Source organism: Aythya ferina, assembly GCF_964211825.1.
Source record: "Aythya ferina genome assembly, chromosome: Z".
In the NCBI taxonomy this organism is placed as follows: Eukaryota; Metazoa; Chordata; class Aves; order Anseriformes; family Anatidae; genus Aythya; species Aythya ferina.
Genome location: NC_140299.1, coordinates 25,675,303 through 25,702,161, shown reverse-complemented (window position 1 = coordinate 25,702,161; position 26,859 = coordinate 25,675,303). Strand labels below are relative to the sequence as shown.

Genomic DNA, 26,859 nt, shown 5'->3' with positions numbered 1-26,859 from the left:
ATTGGACTTCAAATATTGTTCATCTTCATGTAGCTTCTTCAGAGGTCAGGAACACATTGTTCAAGATACATCCACAGTGCTAAGCTTTAAATAGGTGAAAAATAAAGTAAATCAAATGTGTTGCGCATTAAGCAAGAAAAGCACTGAAGAAATTGATAAAATTTCTGCAGATCTAAAATAGATTGTAATGCATTCCTCCATTGAAAATCACTTGTTTCAAGCCCTCCCTTGACCTACGTCTACCCTACTTCAATATTTCTTGATGTATTGTCAGTAGACCATATTTTATTATACTAAAATATACAGTAAAACTGTTACTATTTAAAGTTGTTGATGAAGATCTCCCAGTATAGAAGGAAAAGTAAACCAACTCTCAATCACTGGAACCTCTGTGGGATCAGCTGTTGCTGTTGCTTTCCTATGACTTGTATACTCTCTTCTGTCAAAACTGTGGCAATGCAAATGCACACACATTGTACAGAGCTGAAACAATTCTAACTCTGTTAGACTGGAGTTTCACTGTTGGAAGATTTGTGGATCCAAAGCAAGATGACTGAGGGGTTGCTAGGTAACCTTATACATGTATTTGTAAAAGTGCATACTTTTTAAAAAAAAATTTACTACAATAACAGATTTATTGTAAGATTCCTGGTAGAACAGCAAGAATCAAAAATTACGTGAAGAACTTGAGCTTTCTTAAAAAGTGCAAGACGAAGACAGTGTTGATTGCTGAAAACTTGGGGAAAAAAGTAGGATTAAGACTTGTCATACACATTTTTTTTTGATAGACTTTTTTTTTTGTCAGGGGACTGAGAAACTGGAAAAAAGACTTCCTTAAGCCAAAGAACTACAATTCCCTACAGATTGCCTCTGCATTACCATTCCTTTTCTGCTATTTAGATGACACAGCAGTACAATATGTAAGAATTAAAAAAAAAAAAAAAAAAAAAGCAATGTCTAAGTTCTGGGATCTGAATGGAGGTAACTGTCAATATAAAGACTGTTTCAGTTTTGTGGAGTTTTATTAGAAAATGATGGTGAACAAAGTAAAGACAGATGTGTGGATATTGCTATATGGCAATTATTTTCAATACGTGCTGCTGCTCTGTAAGCAAGTAAACATTTTCATTTTATTTTTTTTAAAGTGCATGTGAAGCTTGTTTGATTAGGAGCTTTGTGGAAATGGTACATAAACTTGCATATAAAGAAAGTCTAATTATTCATAACACTCAACATAGAGATTGGGAGCTGATTATTTGCCAGTAAACAGTGACAATATTAGTATACATATCTGCTGATATTAGTTTAGAAATATAATAGATGAAAACTTTTTGGAAAAATGTTTAATTTCCATGTAAATAAAATTATATATTTTTTCCCTAGATCTTTCTTGACTGCTTATTGCTCAATGCCATTGATATTTCTCTGCTCACAAGCAATTACTTCAACACAAGACATGATGTGCTTGTAGTACAGTGTCATAGTGTCAGGAAAGTGGTTTTTTTCAAAGCTGGCCAGAATGGAGCAAATACAGTGTTTATATAAAGTAAGCTCTGTCAAAGGAGTGTACTATAATTCAAGAATAACATATATATTTATAAATGAAGAATTAAGTTACTCAGGGTTTTACTAACAAGCTGCTTGTATCTTAAGACTACATCTGCCACCAGAGTGTTATTGAAAAGAACAGCTTGTCTTTCATTTAACATATTTGCAATAGAATCAACCTACAAAGGAAAAAAAAAAAATCTTATTTCTGAAGGATAAATGCTTTCACTCTTTCCCTAGCCAGCCATCCTGAACACAAAGCACTTTTGTGCAGATATCTAGAAAAGAATAATTTCCAGCTCTTTGTCCAAGCAAGGGGGATATCTTTGAGTTGGGACAGGACATTATGCTGTGTGTATGCTGGACACATTCTGCTATTTTTCAGTAGAGCTAAGAGAACTAAGGACTAAATACTTGGAGCAATGAATTGATGGACAAAAGGATTAGTCTGGGATTTCTTTTGATATTAGGTCTACTATCTCCTACTGCACAGAAACATCATTTACACTTGTTGAATAATAATGTAAGCTGTGACAGTGTTAGTAGAAAAACAGTTATTGTTAATTACTTCAGTTTCCTGTAGCTATTAAGTGAGTTTACCCAACATGCTGCTCAGGTATCATATCTAATATAGCCTACTTACTTCCCATCCCTGTTCAGCACTTCAGGTTGGATGCATGTTTTTTCTTACTTTCATACACTTCTACTTCTCCTATGGTAAACTCTCACCTTAACATGCTTGCAGACTGTCTGCTTCTCACAGAAGTGCCCAGCAGTGGTATAGGCCGAACAAATGCACTCTATATATATGTAATATATATACTCTGTATCTATTTGAGTTACTGAGTCGACAAAATTTGAAGTTTGCTCAGTTGAGTGCCCTTTGCCCAAGCTCTTGCTCTGCTTTACAACCGTGCCTTCATATAGTTGTCTTGTACATTGATATTAGCATTCCTCTAATATCCATATGTGTGCATTTGTATATACCTTTGCAACAGATAGTGAATTTTCAGGTTACCTTAAAGCATTCGGGTACTACTGCTTTTAGTTTCTTATCTATAAACAGTTATCAGTTCCCTTCACAGAAAGGCTGGTTCTGACACTTCTGTAACAGCTGAAATGTGTTGTTTTGTTTTGTTTTGTTTGTTTGTTTGTTTTGTTTTCCTTCAAATGCAGCTTTTTAGTTTGTTACTTCATAGCGTTGGTGGGTTTTAATCTATGCCTGTTTGTTGTTGAGCTGGGGCTGCAACGTAGAATACCTGCAGGTGTATTCTGAATACATGCTCTGAAATTCAAGGGACTGATGTTTGATGCTCTAGGACAAACCTGCAGTCCTCTGGTACCAAACATTGAAAGTAGTGGAAAGCTTAATCATAAGCTTGGGTTCTGTTGCAAAAATTTGGTTTCCTTAAGAACTTAAGAGAGCAAGAATGGCAAAAGGACTACTTTTACTGTGCAGAGATGCAACTTTTACTACATTCACTTTGTTTTGTCGCAAAAACAGCTTCATTCCTGAAATAGCCTGAGTGTAGAACTTGTGTTTGAAATTAGGAGCAACTGGGCTGCTAAGTTTCTTTGAATTTGTGTTTTGGCTTTACTGAGGAGAACAAAAAGAGTGTGAAGATGTTGCCTTGATTATGTTGCATCTTCATATGGAAAATTGAAGTAAAATATGCTGCTTAAAGGATTTGGCTGGGTATCAAAGGAAGTGTGCAAAAGTTCTGTGAGACATACTTTTTAAATCTTAGATGAAGGTAAATATCTACGGATGCAGGCATTCTGTCAGAATTATTCCTTAGTTAGAAGTTGTGTCTGTTAGTGTAATTGTGCACGTACTCCGAGGCTCTTTTTTATCTCTTCCTTCTTTTTCATAAGATTTTCTTAACCAATTTTAGATTTAATGTATTAGTAAATTCTACAGTGAACACAGGCAAATCCCCCCCCAATCATCATAGAATGGCTTGGGTTGGAAGGGACCTTTAAAGATCATCTAACTCCTACCTGCCTGCCATAGACAGCCACCCACTAGATCAGGTTGGGCAAGGCACCGTCCAGCCTGGACTTGGACACTTCCAGGGAGATGTTCAAGCTCTTCCAGTGCATACTTGTCAAGTTGATCTGATTTTATGGATCTAGTGCATTTTTCTTACAGTTGTATAACCTTTCTTTTGTCAGGGCACTGCTTTGTGTTTGTTGCCCAGGCTAAGGGACAGCTCTCCACACTCCACTTCAGACCTGTGGCAAGAGAAGCCACTATGCTTTTTCTTCCTTGTTATATATCTTACTATCCTGACATCTGTCCTGCTGTTCCCCTTATCTACTAGCTCCTGCGGTTGGCTCTTCCTGCCCCTTTCTCTTGACAGGAACTGTGTGGCATGGTGACAGTTGTGCTCCTCTTCCTCTTGCATGCAGTGTTTGTTTCTCCAGTGCTGGTGGATGGGCAGTGTCTTTATATGCCCCACTGCCATATAGCCTTCGACCCTATAGGCCAGTCAATGCATTATTTGTATTGATCTTTCATGTTGCCAACTAAGCTTTCAGCATGTTCCAGGAAAGGCTTTCATGAAAAATAGTAGCATTTCTTTTGACCTCTTTTACAGGAGTACTTGCACTACACATGATGATTGGGCTCTGCAGGCTGCAACAACAAGTAGCTCAAAATACACAATCTCCTCAAAAAATAAAAAATAAATACAAAAACATGCACTACAAATGACAAGGGGAAGTCGGAATCCAGTTTTAGGGTTGTGTGGCTTCTGGTTGTAACTGCAGCAACACCTTCCCAGCCTCTGTGACAACACTGTTACAGATGCTGTGCTCTCTTGGGATAAGAGATGAGGAGGAAACTCTCATATCAAAATAGCAACATAAGGCACTTAAGTCTCTGTGTAGAGCTGAGAGTTAACAAGCTGTGATGGTTTGCTGATTAACTTGATCAAAGTATCTAGGTCATGAATAGGCTTGGTAGTGAAGCAAATTGACTTAAAATATTTCTGTTTCAAGTTCATGTTTTTTCCACCTGTGTTAAATTGTTTGCTGGTTGAGGATCAGAAACCCTGAGTTAACAAGCATTATTCCAGCACAGTATTTAAATGTTTTTCTCTTGTCCTTTTAAATTTATTTTTTGAACACAAATGTAATATCTTTGAAGGAGTCTCAGAATAAGAGTAATGTCTAACCTTTCTAATGTGATAATGTGAAATTGTGTGTTAGCTGTTTATGCCTTTTTAAGGTGGAGTAACTGTTCTGTAGAAATAACAAAGTGAGGCTTACTAGCTTAAAAATGAGTTCCCAATGAAGGGGACTGATCATGATGCCAGGGCATTAGTCCTGCATTGCACTTCAATTTCAAAATAAAAATGTCATTACTTCCATTTTCTAACATGGATGTTTTTAGGTGAATTCCTATACTTAAAAGTACTTGGAGATGCTGAGCGAGGTGGTACAGGAGTATTTCCAAACAGGATATGCTGTACTAGTTGAAACAGCTTGTACCAGCTTTGTTTCCATTTAACTTTGCTGCAGTTCTTGCTTTGCAAAGAAATGATTTCTTTACAAACTGCTGAGCAAATTGTTCTCCACGGTTCATGCACCTAAAGGTACACAGAGGGTTCAAGCAAACTGAAAAGTCTCTGGAAATCTGCTTGTAGTAATATATGTAGTATAGTACATATGGAATATGCTCCATGGCTATGTCCTGTAAGTAGTTGACAAGGTTTAGAGAATATTTCCAAGTTTTTATTCTGATTTTACATTTCTTTCATTTTTATTTCCTCTTCATGCATGAGCAAGGAAACAAAGGCTTTTTTTAAAATAAACTTTTCTGTGAATATAGCATCTGCTCTACCAGGCAGTCCTATTGATACCAAAACTCATGTTTCAGTTGGATGACCAGTGCATATAGCATTCTCATAGGGATTGAGCAGCTACTATCTGTCACACTGTTGACCTGGGACCTCACTGATGAGGAGTTACTTGTCTTTTTACTTTTCTGCTGTTTGTTGAAATGATGACACAATGTCCAGAAGCACTCGTGGGTTGCCCTGAGCAAACGGCCACAGTGGGAGCAGTGTTACAGGGTAGCTGGGGATGCTGATCACTGGTTTGCCCATTCAAATTATTGAAAATCACTTTCTGGCAGGATAGAGGAAGTTTTTTCTGCACTGTTATGTTAAATCATGTGTCAGTAGGGTTTTTGGTTGGTGCTCATTGCTTTAAGCCAGACTTGATACCCCATTAACCTGTTTTTGAATCAAGTGGTGTCGGAACTGCTCATTTTTTCCAGTGCGTAATATCTTGTCTGGTGACTGGCAGGCTCATGGTTGATTAAGTGTTTCTGGAACCTCTCCTGCTGTCTTAAGTAACTTCAATGCTGGACTTCGATGGTAGATTTTTATCACCTAGTGATAAAAAATAAAAAAAAAAGTGATTGATAGGGATTTTGTACTCTTTCTTCTTGGAGACAAGATAGTCTTGTGCATGTAAATGTTAGAAACAGTGATCTCAAAGCCCTTAAACGGAAGTGTTGTCACCAAACAGTGCGCTTTATATTGACTGTGTGAGATGCTATTAATTGTGCTGTTAAACTTTTTTTACAATGCTGAACACTACCAGTTTCTTTTTGTCTAGCCTAGCAGTTAAATTGCAGTTCGCTTTCAGACTCTTTTATTGGTATCTGTCCACTAATATTAGTTGTTTCATGAGAAGACTAAGTTTTTGCAACTAAACTAGCTTGTTCTAACACTTAATTTTTCAGTTTTCACGTGCATATTGTTAAATACTTATTTGTTCTTGATGGCAAATACTGTTTGGAAAGACATGTTTGAAATGCCTGCAAGTGTTTTATGCTTTTTAGTTATGTCCTCAATGACTTGATTTGCATTGGCAAAATTGTAGCCAGTTCTTCACCAAGAGCTTATACTTACATATTGTATAGGAATTCCATATCTTACCCTTAGTCTAAATCAGTATTAAGTAGCTGCCTCAGACCTCTGTAGAAAACACTATCCAGTTTTTAAACTGGAATAATGGGATGGTCCTGAAATATCCAAACTTTTGTACTACAATTCTAAGCTTATAATCTGATAATAAATGTCAGGCTGAAGATCACTTGCAAATTTTTTTGGTGATTGTCTTTCAGCAGCTGAAAAGAAGTAACTGAATACAGTCAGTATATAGAAGTATATATCAGTATAAAGAAGACCATGAATATCTTGTTTTTCTCACTTCTTTATACATTATTAAATGTTATATATACATTAAATGTTGCTGCCTACATTCTTCTCATTTACTGCAGGTCTAACTTGTATGTATATACTTCACAAATTTTACAGACATACCATAAAGTAGGTAGATGAGGACTGTCTTTCTAATCAAAGGAAGTGGGAGTGATGGAGAAGAGCATTGGTTACACAAGCATGGGAAAAAGAAAATAGAATAAATTAATTGTAGGTAGTAATTAATTGCTGTGTGTGGAGTTGCTTACCTAAATGTGTTGGTTTCAACTTTGTTCCTGTCTTGTGTTTCTCTTTGACATGAGACAAAGTTTAAACTTTGCAAACTCTTGTTATTGCTGTTTTGCAGTGTTTACATAACACTAAGTACTCTTAACAATAGTTGAGCTTTTCAGAAGCTGGCTCTTTCAGTCTTTTCACTTCTTTAACATCTTGTTCTCTCATCCGTGTCTCTTAATTCTTACTTGGCTGCTGTCCTGCACCTTTCTTTAGAAGTCATAGCTGCATGTCTAGTAGCTGAACTTCTTGGGTCCTTTTTATGGTCTTTGTCCCTGTGTACTTGGGAAAGCAACTAGTAACAGAAGTAGGATTTGTCAGATGCTAGACAGTACAAATACAGCTATCAGAATTAGATCCAGTGGACTTGAACTTGTCAAGTGGTCAGAACAGCACCCTGGACCTTGCCATGTCTGAGGTCTTGCTGTGCCTTAGGTCTGCTGCATGGCTCCACGCACGCTCTTTAATTTGCAACACTGAGAGGGGTTCTGCTCACCCAGCTGCATCAGTCATTGAGTAGACATGTAGATCTGAAGGTAGAGCTGTGCATTTGTGTTCCTAGTCTTGATTTACTGTCTTGTTTTTAAACACACGTACAACATATGTGCTTGTCATGCTGAACCTATAGTGTAGCTACTTCCCTGGTTTACTTTTCTATCCTAGAAGTGTGTTGATCATGAATATGGCTGCAATGTTATGTCTGGCTGCTTACCTGGAAATAAAGGTCATAGCACATCCTTCTGGATAGCTGAGGGCTAATATCTGCATGTAAGGCATATCAGATCTCAATGCAAAAATGGCTGCCATTTTGGTGTTCCTGTAGCTGCCATCCCGTTTATGGTTAAGGATGACATCTGCTAGATACAGCATATCTGCTGATGCACAGGAGCTCTATAGAATGGGAACAAGATACTAGAGCCCTGATGGGTAGGTTTACTTTAGCCTGACTAGTAGCTTCATCAAAGTCAATCTTGTGCAGGATGCTTTATAGAGAATACTGCTGTTTTTCTATGCATTCAGATACTAATTACTGCTGTGGCAGGGCACAGATATTGGGTAAAGACTTAATGTAGCTGTGATTTAAGATTACAAGGGCTCTTAAATGATGTACATGTGAGGATTATATGAAGGATCCATTATTGGTTACTTCACTGTAACATATTCATGGCTTGCCAACAGAACGTATCTTCAGCTGCAAATCAAGATTATACTACTTATCCCCTCAAAAGGGTTGCTTGAGTGACTGCCAGGTTATACCAGAGTAGAAACCTTTAAGTTGATAAAAATGAAATAATGTGCTGTTTTTCGTCTTTTTTTTTGAGTTTGTGCATTAAACTATACTACCATACTACACCCATAGTCAATGGTTGAGATGGGGGGGGAGAAGGGGAACAGACAAAACACCCAAACCAACAGAACTCTCTAGTAGCATATAACAAGATAGTACAGTAAGCAAGTCTAAACTATGATCTTGGGGTCTGTGACCAGTGTTTTTCTTTAAGCAAACACCATGTTTTAGAGAAGTGACTTTTTTCAATAATTCCACACCAACGAACACTACACTGTAAAAATGGTTTTATTGCTGTGCCAGCTTCTGTTTGTCAAATCAGAGTCTATGTAGATGGGTAAAACATTAAGTTTAGATAAATTCATATGTTAAATTTGGTCTTTGGTCTCCCTCCATTTCAGATAAAAAGCACTACTTGATTTGTAGGGTTAGGTGGGGACCCTTTGTGTTTTCATGTGGGACTTGCTTTGGAGCTTATGTCTGTGCTACCTGAAATTTCATTAAAATGGCTTGAGTCTGTCATTTGCCTGAAATAATGCTTTCTAGGGGCCACTGAGCAAACAGTGCTGAACACAAGAAAGACTTGTTTCTGCTGCTGTAGTCTCTGCTGCCTGTTACAGAGATCACTTTTAAAAGAGCAGGGCTAGACTCTGAAGCCAGATGTTATGCAGTTATGTTAACTTGTATGCCTGTTACAGGGTCCCTAGAAGACCAATATGTTTCATCATTTTCCTCTTCTCTTGTAAATTAAAAAACAGTTCTAATTGTGAATTGGGACATTTTGCCCCACACCTTCACCCAGGTATTTTTTTTCCCTGAGACATTTGAACATCAGCTTAAGATTTTCACCTCATTTGGTAAGGCAACCTGTTCAGTTTTGTTTTCCCTGTGAAGAAAGAGTTGGTGTTTCTTATGGAGAAATACCTCAGATGGCTGTTGTCAACTTTTTCCCCAATCTCTTCCATCACTGCTACAAGCACCTGGAAGCCTGGAGCCAGGCCAGGAGCTGGGCAGTAAGACAAGGTGTCCATGTGATCAGACTGGGCTTTGTTAGCGTTGGCTCTGCTCAGCCTGTTATCTCACAGAGCAGTTGTTGAGTTTGTGGCTGATACGTGGTGCTAAATCTTAAGTCAGTGCAAACAGAAGAGGCAGCAAAACAAAGCCTGTTCAGGTTGCGAAGGTCGGGGGCTGTCATGAAATGCAGGCATGCGCGCTGCTGTTGCTTGTTGGGATGTAGACTGCTTGCTGGAGAATCACTAGCATTTTTAATACCTTAGAAGTGCTGAGTAAACAGGACTTGGCTGCTGCCAGGTGCCCAGTAGCTTGTGCCACCTGTGAGGCCATGCTGATGCTCCACAGGCTCTAGTGCAGGTTTCCTGAGCAGCAGGTTGCCTTGTGGACTTTAATCACCGATTAACCCACATAGGGGACCTGTGGAGTAAACCAGATTAAAATAACAAATAGTATCTGCACTGCCATCTTGTGAAACATAATTTTATAACACCTTCAAGATTATTTTGTAAATATGGTGATGTTTCCATAGCAGCAGAAATCTTGTGTGGAAAAATGTTGCTGAAATTATTTATGGCTACTTTAGTGTGCTGAACAAGGTGGGCAGGTTGTCATTGCTTCTTGTTTCTACTCACCTGAATTGAATGACCTGCATCAGAAGGGCCTTGATCAGGGAAATGAATATTGCAACAACCCTCTTGTAGGTCTGCAAAACTCAACAGCAACAAAATCAACAAAGCACAGCAATGCACTGTGAGATCCATACTATTTTAATACTTATGCATGACAAATTAATAACTTCGTCATCGCTTTCAGTGTAGCTCTTATGGAAAGTCAGTATCCTCTCTGGTAAAATCATGCATGACTTAATCATTTAAATAAACTGAGATGCTGCTAAATCAAGACAGTAGCTAGAAGGACAGGTGCACAACTTTGAGTTTGTACAGAGTTGTAGAAGGGTTAAAAAAAAAAAAAGTGCACTACTTGAAACTAAAAATATCTTGTTAAAGGATTTGATGCTCATTTTACTTGTAATAAAGTTCTGAGATCTTGTGTGAGTTACAGCATCCTCTGTGATGCTTTCTTCATGTTATTTCTTGTATGTATTATAAGAAGTGTGGTGACTACTGAACTGCATCATGGTTTTCTTCTCTGCACTGCTCCAGTAAACCACCACCACAAATGTTGTCGTCTTTGTCACCAAGTATATTTTCAGTATATTTTTCAGATAAAACTTGAGACTCAGTGGAGATTGTTGCTGCATTATGAATCTATAGCAGATTTAGCAGACCATGTTTCAAGGGTGTCTTGCTACAGCAGTAAGTCAACACAGGCTGTTGCTGAAAAAGCTTCTCTCAGCTGTCTGTTCTCACTCCTTTGCACAGGCTTTATGTGGAGCCTACAAGCTTGTGCAGTTATTTGATAAAAACCCATACTTCTTGTTGTTATGGTATTCAGATTATCTGTACTGATTTTCATGGAATTGCTGGGAGTTTTGTATGCTTTTGTTCTGGAAACAGTATGGGGCTATTTGTGAAACAATTTTTGTCTGAGACTTCTAGTTTAGGAGATGTATCACACTGAAGCTTGCTGCCTAATGAGAACAAATTCCAAAGTTAACATACATTCTTTCCTTATAAACAAACCAGTGCCACCACTACCCTGTGTAGCCAAGAAATACACCTAGCTCCTCTGCTGCTCTCAGCCTCCTTTTTAAACAGTACCTACATGACTGCTAGTAGGAAAAATAAATCCTTTTTTTACATTAAAGAGCAAAAGCAAACAGAGTAAAGAGCTTAGATTTCTTAATAAATCTTTAGATTTTGAAACTGGAGGCATAAAAATGTAGACATGAAATGTTCTAGTTTTAATGGTTCAAACTACTCTTCATTTCTAAATATCTTCCAAAAAAAAAAAAAAAATCCTTATTTTAAATAAGTGTCTGAAGTGGTAGGGTCTTTTTAAAATTGGAACTTAACTTTTTGCCTTGGGATTGGTTGTTACTTTTTGTTCTCTTCTAGTAACACATTTTTTTCAGTCTTTGTTGGGAATGAGATGTCTGAGTAACATCTAGGTGAGAACTTTAGTTTCCCCTCAATATGCATCTGCAAAAACAGATTGAAAGGCTGTGGTTGTGAGCCAGGGAGGTAGTTACTGTGTGGTAACTTGTCGTTACCTTGTATTCACTATGACTTTTTTTTATAGTAGCATCCAGTGTTTTGAGGTTCTCTCTGGAGCCTTGTCTCTTGCTCCCGGGGAGGTACAGACCTGGTATCCTTGGATCCCCCTCTTGCAGCACAATTCCAAGAGGTCTGGGCAATGCAAGTAAAAATTCTGCTGCTATATCCAACAAGTGCCAAATGTGATGGACTTTTGGCAGGTTGTACAATGTATTCTGTTTTCTCTGCTGAACATTAGCTTAAGCATTTCCAGTCCCTCAGCCAGCAGCGTGTTTTGCTGACCACACAGCCTGTCAGTGGCAACTTCATAACTGGTGATGTTCACAGTACAGCACTGGTGCTTTGAGTTCCCTTGACTCTTGTCTTGAATGAGATTCATTTTTTTTTTTTTTCTTTTAAGCTGCAAGTCTGATCTCATTATACTGCTGCTGTTTTGCATGCTTGAATCTGGAGACTGGAGTCTCTGGGTGAGCAGTGTGCTGTTTACTGCTCATAGGTCTGGCACAGAAGTAACCATTGTTATTTTGCCAGAAATTCACTGCTGAACTTCTCTGCCTCAGATTGCCAAAAGTTAAAACAGAATGGAGCAGAGCAAATGAAAACTGTACCTACTGGACCTCAGTACTCACTGCTGCCAGTACCTACAATGCTATAAATTAGAATTACTGTTTTGGAGGCTTATTTCCCTTGATTAACTTTTTTTTTTTTTTTTTTTCCCACTTATTTACACTTCTTAAGGCTAATATTTTCTGCTGACAACTACTGGAGTAAAATGAAAATAAAAGCTGATTAGTTTTGCTTACCAGTGTATTTATGTATACTGATTTATGATCCAAAGTATCTTTTCTCAGGAAAACACCTGTTTATATATTGGAATCAAAATGGTAAGGTTAAAACTGGCATTAGTAGCTCTGCAGGAAAGTTTAAATAATAACTAATTTTTGGGGATGCTACCCCAGGACTTCAGGTCTACATTCCAGCCTGCATCCTGACATTTTCTTTTGTTTCTCCACCATGGATTGGTGTTTGGGTTTAGCTATAATTAGTGATCAAGTCAACCATTTTTTCGTGGCATATATCTGACAGTATGTTAAAGTTGTTTAAAACACAGTACTAGCTATGGGGAGTGCATTGTAGAAAAATAAAATGGTAGAAATGCATGTATGCATTTGATAGTTATACTAGTATTATGCCACAAACTTCATACTGAAAATTCATAATGAAGAAAAGCACCTTGTATAATGTTGATTATAGATCCTTCTTATATAGCCTATTTATTTCTTATTTGTTCGTGGGGAACAGCTCCTGTGACAGACTTAAGTCTAATGCTGATGCTGCAGTACTACATGTTCAGGAAAACAGTGGGTGAGCCAAAGGCAATGGTGGTGTTTTTTTTCAGTCCAAAGAAAAAATAAATGCCCCAGAGATACCTATTAATCCTTACTGTCAGGTAGATATTCTGTGTGACTTAAAAACAGAAGTAGAAAGAATTTGTTTTTCTATTCCAGTCTACTCTTTCTGTCAGTACCACACTGTATCATAACTTTCATAAACTTGCCAAACTGCATCTTAAAAAGCAGAACCTCACAACCTTACAATTAATGCTTTGTTCTGTTGAGAACCACAACTGCTTTTTAAGTAAACTGGAGCAAAAGGAACAAAACTATTGCAAATGCAAGAAATGGGGCGTGCAAATGTGCTGCAGATGTGTCAATACATAACAGATAACAGGAGAGTAACAGTTGAGCATCTGTGAGTAGCATAACAAAGGCTTAACAGGTTGGTTGTATATTTGCAGGACTTCACAGTAGTTCTTGTAGTAGGTATGTTCTGCAGCTTCCAAATATTAATAAAACTTGTCTTACATGTAACACAGCCATAGCTGTATTCTCTGCTGTGGCAATTGATTCACAAAAGCTGTAGGTTAGTTTCCCTATTGATGACCTGTGAGAGCATTTTTCTGGAATGAATGTCACTTACAGCTAAAAAATCTTTAAGTGGAAATAAATTCTTCATATACATTTTTCAGCTCTGCTCTATTTATCTTTTTCTACTTTTTCTTTATTTCACTGAGCTACTAATGTTCTCCTTCTGAAAAGACTGCTCGTGTACTTATCTGTAGTTGGTGGATTGACAACTTTACTTTTCTTACTTTTTTTTGCTGTTTTCTTTGCTTCCTCATACAGTTTCCTGTTCTTCTGTGTTGCATTCACCCACTGAATCACGGAGAGCAGTATCACTGTCCAGAACAGGGTGGTTCCAGGTTAATTTAGGAGCTTGTCAACACACAGGAAACAAATTCAAATCCATTTTTGTTGAATAACAGAAGGTTTTTAAGTGGAGAAGCAGCTTTCACCTCAGATTAGCACCTTGTTTAGAGTTTGCGGAATAACTCTATTTCATAAGGACGCTTCATAGCCCAGACCAAAACCACCCAAATGCATCCTTTCCTCTAATTCAACAACAGTGGTGGGTTATGTCTTGACAAGAACATTGCATTGGATTCTTTACACTTCAAAATGTCAATGTGCTGAACTCTGCTGTAGGGTTATACAGCTTGTTTTTGTCTCACTGGAGGTGGTTCATTGTGTAACAGGATCAGCTTCAGCTCATGGTGACTTACCTCCCTTTCATTACTCAGCATGCTCTTCCTGCTGCCTGGATCACTCTACCAGAAGACATGTTTTAGGAAGTAAAACCTGCAGGGAAAAAAAAAAAAAAGATAACTGACTCAGACAAAACCCACAGTTGCTACAAACAAGAGTACATATTCTTTGCTTTTTCTTCCTTGCCCTGTTTTGAAGACAAATGTTACGACACTTTGCCTTATTGTATTTATTTATTCTATCAAATGTCATTAATAAGATAACTTTTCCAATCCTCAGCATGGACCCATAGCACATGTCTCTGCTCCATTCTGCTTTGTATGCTCATCTGACACTATTTCTTACCAGAGCAGCTTTTACACTGCAAACTATAGTTCCCCTAGTGACACTTGCTCCGTGCAGCTTTCCGTGATATAGTCCAAGATTTATGACTGGTGGTTTCCTGAAGAGCTATTTGGGTAGTCTGTACTTCACTGAAACAACTTTCATATGTCTTGTAACAAATCCAAAAGTGTAATGGAATAGGTCATTTGTCTTGAGTCTTAACATGAAACAAAATGATGTAGTAGGCTTTTTTCTTCTCTGTAGTGAGGAAAATTTGGCTTATTTTCAACCTGGATTCCAGCTTTCTGGTTTCTGAACTCACCCCTGTGGAGGTGATGCTAGATTTGTAATGTCTCACACAGCATACAGCAAACCTGCTTTAGTTACAGTAAGGTGAACTAATGTCTTCAGTTTTGTTCTTTCACAAATGAAATGATACTAATATCTTTTTATCAAAAGCAGAGATCGCCTAAGCAATAAAATAAAGTATATATTGGGAAAGTACAAAACAGATTTATAACTATCATAATGTTATTTTGCTGCTAGAAATAAGAATAAGATTACAGGGCCAAAACACTTAGACCACCAAAGTAATGAGCTTCTGATGCAGTGAACAGGATAGTAATCATTTTCAGGAGTAGTTTGGTAGCAGTGTTTCTTGGCTACTCATTATAAACATACTAGATGGATGGTTTTATGTCTTTTAATGGCTTTCTGGACTGATTATGTATTTAATTAGTTTTCTATCTAGTTTAACTTCTAAATCTCAAAAGTGGAAACTAGTTTATCATCTTGAATGATTTAGTTATTGTTGGACAAGAAGCCCTTTCCAGCGATGTGCAATGGGAATGTTTCAGCCAAGTACTTGCCAGACAGACCTCAAATGTGCAAGGTTCTTTGGGCTGTTTCAACAAAAAAGCTTGTCTCCTATCAGCCATGGCACCACAGTTCGTAGGTGAAGGTGGAGAGCTGCTACCTACTGCAGATAGAAGATGAATTGCTGTGGGCACTGCTGCTGCAAGTTCAGTTTGCAGTGCACCTCAGCTGTGTGAACTCAATTCATGCCACACGCTACTGGTCTCAATGCCCCTGGCATTCAGCACAGACTTATTAAAATACAAATATCAGTGATACACAGCATCCCATGTTTTCCTCTGGCTTCGAAATGAATCACTGCCTACTTGAAAGCCTAGGGCTGCTTAGAAGATCTGAGACAGCCCTTAGGGGGTAAGTACTTCAAAACATGTTTTTGGTTGTTGATGAGTCACTAACATGCAGTGCAGATATGACTGTAGTCATTTTGATCTGCTTTATTAGCAAACATTAATATTCTCAACCTGTTTGTGCCCTTTTCCTTTATAGATTATGAGCATTGTAGCAGTGACATTAAATGCACAGTGGTTGTGGGGAAAAATGTCAGTTTAAATCTACTAGTTTTGCAGGTAGTGATGTTTCTCAAATGATGTATTTGCAGGTGGATGGAGGTCTGCTTGGAAGAAGAGCTGCCCCCTACTACTGAGCTGGAAGAAGGCTTAAGGAATGGTGTTTACCTTGCCAAGCTTGCAAAATTCTTTGCCCCTAATGTGGTGTCAGACAAAAAAATCTATGATGTGGAGCAGGCACGTTACAAGGTAATAACTCTATCCGCTGTATAACAAGACAAAAAAAAAAATCTATCTTCCAGCCCTTCAAGAAATGCAAGCATGGTAGGTTCACTTTCTATACTGCTTTTTAAGTCTGTCAAGATGAGATGGAAGATGCAAAGCACTAGGAAGCCAGTATGATAATTTAGAAATGTTTTATATTGAGAAAAACTGTGTTAGTGCCACTTAAAGCTTATAAAGCCAAACAAATTACACTTCTGGCTCCAGGGAGAGCATAAAGGTTATCGCTTAAGCAATTATTCCTAACTAAGAACTGGAGCCAAAAACAATTCAATAATTAAACATGATGACTATTCCTGATTTTTCTTGTCTTGAAAGGACATTCACTTCATTAGATCTGTGTTTATTTTTTCTGCCAAATTTACAACTGAAGCAAAAAAAAAAAAAAATCAAGCTGACAGTAATTAAGCCTAGATAGCATGTGTGCAAGCTGTTCATTAACTCCAAGATATCCAATAACGTAGAAACATACACATATGCATCAGCCGCACTACAGAATGTTATATCAGTTCATAGAGGGGGCAGAAATGTGTAAGTTTTGGAGATGTAACCACTGTTTGTTGTCTAAGTATAGAAATTCAGGTGCTCTGTTCTCATGTGGTTAATAGAATTATGGTTAAGAATCATGGCTAATTTTAAATACTTCTCTTGAAAATTCATGAAACTGGAGTTCAGTCTTTTGTGCCTTTACCCTCCCTCTTTAAAAAATGCATACATATATATATATTTTCCCACTTTGTTCTCATAACTGCTTCTTGTGTACTCTGTAGAAAGGGGCAGGTGTTCCTGCAGACCTGAACAGCAAGTGAGAGTTCCTTATCTATTCTCCTTAATAGTAGTGCTGGTGGCATCTCTGCTTCTTTATACTGGAGGTAGTGGTTTGTGGTATGTAACAGCCAGCTTTTGCTTCTGAAGCCTGCTAAAGGTCTTCATTTAAACCATTATGGCCATTTAAGCCACCACATACCTAGATGTATAAAAATTTGGTTCACCTTGCATAAAAACATGGGTTGGACAGCATGAGCCTGTTAACGCTTTAGGCTATTTCATTACCAGGATTGCAGCTGTGGTACTTGGGTCTCCAAGTACAATGAGGGAAAACTCCTCAAACTCATATTCAGGACATAAAATTGGGAATCGGCAGAACATTCAGTAATCAAAGAACTTGATTTGCATTCTTTCCATCATTTTTCCCTTCTCTGTTTCCAATAGAGATCAGGACTTCATTTTCGGCACACAGATAATACCGTGCAATGGTTAAGAGCAATGGAGTCCATTGGTCTGCCTAAGGTAAGCAGTTAGATTTTAGCAAGGAATCTGGATCAAGGCACTGACTCAATATTTCCTTTCATCTGCCTGCATATAAACAATCGTTTACAGTAAGTCTACTGGGAAGGCTGGCTCAGGAAAAATCTGAAGAGAAGGTAATGCTGAAAACAGTGATGGTGTCAGTTATGTGCTGAGGCTGCTGTGGATGACAAGTGCTGTGAGTGGAAATACTCAGTATTTTGGGAAGTCAAAGGGGAATGCTAGCAGTGTTTTAGCTGTACCTTATTACTGTTAGAGTCTCAGGGAGGGCCTAAATAGAGTATGTTTTAAAGTAAAAAAATAAAATATTTGCTTCCTTTAGGTTGCTACCTCTCATGTCTCCTGCTGACTCTTCCTCCTAACGTCTGTCCTAGTTTCTCTGCCTCTGCCCTGTTTCTAGACTGTCCTTGCACGTTCCGGTATCCCTGCGTGGCTATGCTGCTCCTCTTCCACCAGCTGGTTTCTTGGGTCACCTTTAATACTTATCTTCCTTCTTGCTGGTCTTCACTTGTCATCTTCCCCCTCTGCTGTTTCTGGGCACCAGTGAGTCTTTTTTTCTGCATGAAAATCCTTTAAGAAAGGGCTGCATGGAAACAAATGCTGTGCTTGTTCTCCCGTTTTGATACCCGTGGGCAACTGGGTGAGTGCCCCCTTGGCCAGGAGCAGCCCTATGGTGCCTGGGGGGGACTGTCCCACGTGCTGTGAGGCTGGGCACAGGGGATGCTCAGATGGACTGCCTGAAGGGCTGTGGGGAACAGTGGCTGGTCCATGTGCAGGTACCCATAGGCAGATAGGATTACACATGACTGCCATCCTCCATCCCATGAAGAGATGGAGGGTCCTATCTCTACTAGTTCAGCTATTTTGTAGCTCTTTTTGAAAGCTTGAGGCCTCTGTTTAGCTAGCTGATTTCTACCACACCATTCCTCCTCCAAAAGGTTTCACTTCTGCTGCACAGGAGGGTTGTGGCCCAAATGTTTCCCATGTTTCCCTCCCAGAGCTGTTGTGAGCAAGTGATGAAGAGGGCACTGTGCTCCTGACCAGCTCAGTTGTGCTCCGCTGCCTGTGGGACTGTGCAGTTCTGAGTGCCCAGGCTGCAAACATGCTGCCAGCTCTCACGGGTAGCCAAAGCTTTTATTTTATTTTCTTGAAGGAGCAGTGTTTAGTGACTGGGACCAAGGCCAGGAACAAATTAGTTTTAGAAGCAGAACTGGAACTTACAATGTGACTTTTTGACTAAATTGTTTTTACACTCCTCTATCCGAGTGTATTTCTCTGTTAATGATGCACTCACACGGCTGGGGGTGCTGCTGTTTAAGCTCTTTGCATTTTTAAAACTTACTGGGTCGTGGTGGTTTGCTTTGCAGGTGGTAACTGTATCCTAAGCTTTAGGTGTCTGTAGGAAGACAAACCCTACTTTCTGAGCTCTTGCCAAAGGATCATTTCTAACAGTTTTGCTGATATGCTATCTTCTGTATTTTCCATTTTAATAACTAACCTTTATTAAACTTTTCCTCATGAAAATTTCTGATAAAACTAAAATAGTATGACATGAGATTTGATTCATAGATGTATAGAAATAACAGTGGAACTTCTGTATTTCAAAGATATGGATTTGCAGGCAGCCCATTTTAGCTATTCTTCTGCCCAGTTATCTATCTTCTCCTTCAACAGCATGCTCTTTTTTTTTTTTTTTCAGATCTTTTATCCAGAGACTACTGATGTCTATGATAGGAAAAACATACCTAGGATGATATATTGCATTCATGCTTTAAGGTAACTCCTGATGGGAATTAAAACAAAACTGGTGAATTTAAGATTGTAAGTCTTGAATGGCATTAGTGTAATCAGTCCGTCACAATCTCTCTGAATATACAAGTTCATTAATTTAAAGCTAGTGATGAAAGTGGAACTTAAGCAAGGCTGCTGGGTAAATTATATCTAAAATGAAAAAGGACTGCAAAAAGTAGTGCAAACATCCTTTTAAATGTGTATTACCTTCACAAATTCGTTTGTCTTAACGTGTGTTTTGATACATGCAAACAAATGAAGAAAACCATAGCAAAATATTAGTGTTACCATGGAACAGAGGTGCTGATCAGAGTGAAAATGGTGAACTGACATCCCCCTGACCCACAAGAAGACCAAATAACTGTATTATGAGGTCAATCACATGTAATTTAACACTTTCCAAACTTCAGAAATTCTAAGCAACTCAATTCTGAATGTAAATTCAAAAGACTTTAGCAACATCTCTGAAGTAGAACTTAAGGGGTTTTTTTTGTCCAGCTGCAAGGATTTCCTTGTGACGTTTAGCACTGAAAGCACTGAACATCTGCCTCACACTACCCCTGTTGTGAGAGGCAGTGGAGTGAGTAGACAGCTCCTCCCTCTTGTGGCTCTCCCAGCTCATTTCCTGCACAAGAAGACCTTTTCCTTTCCTTACTTTAACTACATCTCCATAAGCTTAGTATGTCACACATCCCAGCTCTTGCCTGTGTTCCTAACAGCATTCAAAGGCACATCAGCTGCCTCAGGGGTATAGGTCAGAAACCACTCAATGCATGGTGTAATTGAAATTTTTTACAGTCTAATCCTTGAAATGATGTGCACACTACTGCACTCCGCCATATGCACTTACTGCCAACAAATAAGCCATACCACCAAAGTTCACCATATTTCCTTAAAATAATAGGTGTTCAGACTTGGCAACCCTGGATATATTTTTTTTTGTCAGCTCTTGAGTATTGCCCATTGAAATTACTATGACTGGTGTGATGTTAACTGTCTGGCATTGGCAGGCACGTATGTGGGCAGCTCTCCCCTAAAACTTTGCAATGCCGTTTCTTCTGTCAGCAAGTGTCTTATGTAAGCCTGGAGTGATTTCCTGGAGTGGGCGCGTGGGGCTCGTAATGCTCAGCAGCTGAGGCGGGAGTGGTGGGCTGCGTTCCCCCCGGGTGATGTAAGGGCCGGCTCAGATGTTTCACAGGAGGTGGGAGAGCACAGTGAGGTTTTCAAATAACTGTGTGCCTGTGGATGGAGGACTTCATCAGCCATGGATTTCAATGTTACACGAACACCTTATAAGATCTGCCTAATCTCTGCAATCATAGGAGTTTTCTTCTTGAGCTGAATTTTGCAATGGGTTGGCCTCTGGTAGGGGTCTTTTGTTCTCCAGCTTGGCTTGTTCCAGGATTTATGCTAGTATCAAAACCAGTCTGTGTTGTCTTGGCTCTCACTTCCAAGTTTGTCTTGTTTAAATTATTTTTCCTTGCTACATATCAACACAAAGCTATAACTCCATGCTTCTGAGCTATTATTTTAGAAATAGACTTCTGTAACATACATCACGCATCATGGCATGCTGAAGGGGAGTAGACTGGCAATGCTTTGCTTATGATGCTTCACCATGGCAGTGTGGGGCCCTGTGACCGCATACACGTGCAGGATGTAAGAGTCGAAGAAGCAATTGTTGAGCTCCACTTACTTACAGACAGATTACCAAAATGCATGTTGTAAACATCTTTCTTTCAAGTCAAACTCTGGTATCGGTATTCAATTGTACACAGACTACATTGTGAAAGCAGGCTGGGAAAGGGCTGTTTTAAAGGACAGGGCACTCACTTGGCCAGCAATGTTTGCTCTTGGGTTGGTGTCAGGAACACTGAGCTGCAGGAATCCATCTCTGTTCCCCTTCCACTGACCCACTGTTTTCTGTCCCCTGGATCTGTGCCAAGTGCACTGCCTCATTGGGTTTGTCGAAGCATCCTCTCCAGGGAGCCAGCATAGGGATCACTGACCCTAGAAAATTCCTTGTCCAGCTGTTCTCAGGGGAACCAGAGTACCTAGAAGCAGAAAATGCAAGCAGGATTTTTCCATTTGTGTCTGTTGTATATGATCATGATCACTATATGAAGAATTACCACAGGGTTGAAGTGCTAAATTCTAATATATGTCTTGGAGTGTGTGCTCAAATTTCAAAGGCTTGAAACCTGGGAAAATTGAGTACTTTCTCTGAGAGGTGAGGGGCTGATCTACTTTCCATTTATTCTTAACTGTTACCTAGTCATTACCCCAAAGCATAAAGATTCTTAAGCCTTCCAATGAACTGCAAGAATTTAACACAGGATATTTTATCTTTTTCTGGTACACAGAAATACTGAAGCCAAATGCAGTTGAGATTTTTCATAGGTTAACTTACTGAAGCAATCTACATAACTATTACTTAAAATTGCCCCCTCCAGAAGACTGAAGTAGACTTCACTGTAGATAATATGACTAAATGTTAACCAAGGACTTTTTGTATGAAATGTTATTTGGGTTTTGCTGATCTTTGAGCAGGTGGAGGGCTTGAAGACGGGAAATTACTCTAAGCAAAACTGTTTAAATATGTTTTTAAGATATGGCCTGCTTCAAGCCTGAAATGAAGACCATTGCCCTTACAGCATGTGGGGGAAAAAAAAAAAAAAAAAAAAAAAAAAACTTGCAGCCAAATACAGTACTGCTCTGTCCAGGAAGGAGTGATTTAGCAAACAATTTCTGGATTTCTGCTGAGTACAATTACCATCTTATTTTTTCCTGTTGAAACACCAATACTTAAACCGGACCCCAAAAATAAAATATTTCTCAGTTCTTGCAGCATTTTTCTTATGAAAGCTGATTTGGATTTGGTCCTGGACTAATGAGGTTAAGAACTGCTTTGTTTAAATTTAAATGCTAATAGTGATTCTTGTTCCTAAAAAGTGGTGTTGGAGATTTGATTCTTCTCCCTCCTCCTGCTCCCTTAAATATATAATTTTCAAATAATCTTTACAAACAGATCACTGGTACATCCTGGACAAACTATCCCGCTGAAACCGAACATTTTCAACACATTTTTTTCCTAGGAAGTGGTAGAATAGCAAGCATATGTTTAAAAAATAAAAATAAAAAGCACGTTTTTTTTTTTCAGGTTTGTTTGTTAGGGCATGCTGTACATGAGCTAAGCTTAAAACAAGACCTATGAGCTTCTGGTTGATCACAACTGCAATTCTTCATGGGTGATGCAAAGGTAGCTTCACCTGGAAGTGCCCTTTCACCTTTGTTTCTCCCCTGCGCCCACTGCATCACGTCCATCATTCTCAACCTGGTTTTGATTTTCCCTGGGTTCCCTGAGGCTCAAGCTACATCTACAAAAGCATTGAGCAAGCTGTTTCGAGTGAAATTATTCATGTATGTTGATATAAAATAGAAATGTCTTCGTGTTCCCTGCAAGCAAATTTGCAGCACCACCTGGTGGTGAATAAGTTTATTCAGAAGAAGCAGTCTCGGAAGTAATGTGCATTGCTCAGCGCTCTTGGGAAGCGCTAAGTTTAAGAAAAAAAAAAAAGTCCCTCCTGTTCATAGCATTCATTTTTTAATTCTGGGTGTTCTTAGCTCCATGATGTTGCTGATTTCCATGACTACTGTTGACACCCAGCACCTCAGCCAGTGCTCTATCTTTGCCTTGAGCTTGGAGTAATATCTCTTTTAAAGTCTGCAAGAAAAGACTGTCAGGCAGTTTAGGGTAAAGAAGGGACCTGGCTCATTACTATAGTCTTGTGTGTTTTTCCCCCTCTCATATAGCTATCTTGCATCTGAGATTGGCACAGTTATTCTCAGCTTTCATAACAATGATTTGAGGGACTTCAGCAGCCCAAAGTTTGTATACATTAGATGTGTTGTTGCAACCATCCAGGTTATCACAGGACAGAAGTAGCAGCAGTAGCACGGAAGATTAAATGCTGATTCTTTGTGCTCTGAAATGTAGCAGCTACAAATACTTGCTTTCAAATCTCTACTTGCAATTTCTTAGTAGACCAGAAAAAAATAAAATAAAAATGAAAACAGAAGGCAAATGTCCTCCTCGACAAACAAACACCAGCCCCCAATGCACATTGGCAATGTATGAAGTTGTGGGTGAAGTAATTTAAGTAAGAGGTACAAAATGATCCTCTTGGAGGAATACATTGTTTCAGTCTTATTTTTAAAACTTACTTGCTGAGAGTTGATACCTTTTCACAGGATTTATTTTGTTCATTGAGTTTCACTGATTAAAGTAATAATTAAGTCTTTTGTAGATAAATGCCTGTCTAGTGTTGGAAGATACTGAGCAAAATATGCTTAGCTGGTTTTCAGATATCACCCAGAGCTCTAGCAATAATGAGTATGGAATTTTTTTATTCTATTTTGAAACAAGCCTGGAAGGCACTTTTACACAGAGTTCATTTCATTTTCCAAAAGCAAAATTGTTAATGACACAAATGTGTTTGAGAGGACCTAAGCACAGGCTCCCATACACTTAATAAGAAAGGTGTCAGTGATTTGTGTGCCTATCTATTAAGATGTAAGCAAAAACAAAGTATGGATCCAAAGCTATAAGCTGTACTGAAGTGCATTCACTTCCTGATTTTTGCCAATATTAACTTTTGAATTTCTTTAGAAAAACTTAGTGGAAAACAATTGCTTGTTTACATTTCTGAGATACAGTGACAGTGCTTCTTACAGATGCTTCTTTAAAACTTCAAGTCAAAAGAGACCTCTTTCTGTAACACCTACAATGCAACATAAAAATTAAAAAAAAATAATAAAATTTGCTAGTTTGACTTTTATGGAGAGATATGGAACAAAGGTTAAAGGACAATCTTCACAGTGGCAACTATTCTGACAAAAACATTCTGTTTATACAGAAAAGTGACACATGAACAACACACAGGACTTCTAATTCTAATATTTTTACTTTGCAGTTTATATCTGTTCAAACTAGGATTGGCACCACAGATTCAGGACCTACTGGGAAAAGTAGACTTCACAGGTAATAAGTTGCTTATATAATCATGTATTAGATAACTTCTTCATGTTGTAAATCTGCTAACATTGTACATATTTTCCGTTATGGTCTTTTTCCTCCCCTATGGTTGTGTTAAGCATGTTGTAATTAAATACATGGGAGGTTGCTATCTTTAATAAACATCTATCTTTGAAGGACGGAAGGGAGTGAATTTGCATGGAATACTTGCCATATCTTAGATTCCTTCAAAACAGGGAGGGAAAAGCTGCTAAGAATTCCTAGTGACATGTGCTTTCAAAAGAAAAAAAAAAAGTCATGCACATATTTGTAGGTATGGTGGTTCAAAATGGATTTTTTTCAGATTTTGTTTATATAATATTTTTTTATTTGAACAGAGGAAGAAATCAGCAACATGCGAAAGGAGCTAGAGAAGTATGGCATACAGATGCCATCTTTTAGTAAAATTGGTGGGATTCTGGCCAGTGAATTATCAGTGGACGAAGCTGCATGTAAGTATGGCTCTTGTTTTCTACTAAATACTGAAAGAATGCCAATAAAATACTTTGTGTTTTAATGCATCTGTCTTGCTATAAATAATGAGAAAGGAAAGCAATTTTCATTTATTATCACATTCCGTAATTGTTGCAAGGCCTTTTGCATCTTGTCAGTCTGCATTATTTGAGCAGGAAAGAACATGTGTATATATATCCATGCAGCCTCTGGAAGTGTTACCACAAACAAAGATCTCTTCCTAGCTTCTGCATGTGGTTGGTGTTTTGGTAGCTAGTGTTCGTCTAGAATGTAGACGTGAGCTCTGTGGGTGCCTCCACGTTGTACAATGGGCTAGTGAAGACAACACATATAGTGAAATCAGGAATTATTAACATAGGAAAGGGGCATCAGGGAAAAAACACAACTGCATTATAATTAAGTTTCAGCAAAACTTTTTAAACCTTGCAAAGCAGCATAATTGAAACAAGCTGCTTCATAAACGAGTGTGCTGAAAGTTCCGGACCTGAACTTAAAACATGCTTCCTCATGTTGATTCACATTCTGTCACATACTCTGCAACCTGCTGCAGCTTAATTTTGTGTATGCTTGTGCAAAGACAGATCTCAAAATACTGTCTATGGAAGCGGGGACAGTAGTGTTTTTTTTTTTTTTTTTTTTTTTTTTTTTTTTTACCAGACTCAGTGATACCAAACGCTATTCCAGTGAGCTTCCTTCCTTCTTTGGAGATGAAAGGGTTGCAACTTCCTTCTGTGAAAGCTTTTTATAGCATCTATATGTAGTTTCCTTTAACTTCCAAAATGTTTTCAGCCCTCCATAGAAAATTAGAGTTTCCTGGTTAGGGTTCTGTCTCTTTGGGCAAAGCGTGTGCTATATATAATGTGCACTGGCCCACAACAGGAAATATCTGCTGTGGGAACCCTCATGCACTACGAAAGATTGACATGGAGATCCTGCCAGAGGAAAGGGGGCTACCATCCTGCTTCTGAAATTGAGTAAGCAAAAAAGAGATACGAAATGAAACGACTGCTAATGACTCCTGCAGTGCTGTCAGCAATACCAGAAATCAGTGTGCAAAGAGCAAAACTTAGTGCCCTCAAAACAAGTTATTGTAAAACTTTTTCATACATTCAGACCATTCTTGCTAGTCCAATTGTTTTTTTTATTGTTTCCCTTGGTAGTTTCCAAGGTTTGCAACATCCACCAACACAAGCTCACAGCTCTAACCTTGACACTGTCTGTTGTCTACATGTTACCAGCTCCACTTATGTCAGTGAGGCCTATTACACAACTTTGGAAGAGAATGCGTCTTTCCTATGTTTCTGTTATATGTGGATGCAGGGCTGATACGTCTTAGGAAATGCAGTCTTTACTTAGCCCCTTGAAACTTCTGTGGGTGCTTAGCCCCTTGAAACTTCTGTGGGTGTTAACACTGAAAAGCAAAAGAACCAGTGTCTCTGCTTGCATTTCCTCCATGCCAGCTGCTGTTTCTCCTCTGCTGCTGTGCTGAAATGAACTAGTGAAAATTGTTTCAGAACAACTTTCTAGCATGAGCATAATGCTAGGCTGTGGAAAATCCAGCAACAGCTAGACAAGCTTTTGCTGTAACTCTGAGAACGTGTAGCTTCACTTTATTCTTCATTTGCCTGTGTTCAGTTTCCAGTGGTCTGCTCTTCTGTTCCACTTTCCTGAATTTCTTGCACCTTCGTTTTTCTAAAAGCTCAAAAATGTTAGTCATCAACAAATGTCTTTCATTTTTTACAAAATGTAGTTTTTTTAGTATATAAAGAACTACAAGGCTATAAACCCAGATGTACAGACCCTAAATTAAACTTAATCCCCAAAAAATGATTTTTTTTAGAATAGTAACAAAACTACTCTAAGCCATGTAACAGTTTAGTCTTGACAGAATAAGGAAAGATGACATTGTTTGTTTTTTTTTCCCCCAATACATTTCATTGGTGATGTGAAAGTAAATCTTAGACAAGCTTCTATGGTGACAATAGGGAGCTGCTGTTGTCCGCCTTCAGGATAGGTTCTTTAAATACTCATCAACAATTACCTTATAGTAATGTTTGAAAAATCTTTCAGATGAACATGCC

General features: G+C 38.5%; 1 protein-coding gene across 6 annotated transcripts in view; it reads left to right on the top strand.

The window, feature by feature from the left end:
• The window catches only part of IQGAP2 (IQ motif containing GTPase activating protein 2), a 125,525-nt gene that overhangs the window by 48,114 nt on the left and 50,552 nt on the right, over positions 1-26,859 (top strand). For all 6 annotated transcript variants that reach the window (XM_084503819.1, XM_084503817.1, XM_084503815.1 and 3 more), the window contains exons 3-7: positions 15,942-16,098; positions 17,344-17,421; positions 19,139-19,215; positions 24,204-24,271; positions 24,643-24,756. In XM_084503819.1, coding sequence (XP_084359945.1) covers positions 15,942-16,098; positions 17,344-17,421; positions 19,139-19,215; positions 24,204-24,271; positions 24,643-24,756 — 494 coding nt within the window. The remainder of the gene's footprint in view (positions 1-15,941; positions 16,099-17,343; positions 17,422-19,138; positions 19,216-24,203; positions 24,272-24,642; positions 24,757-26,859) is intronic.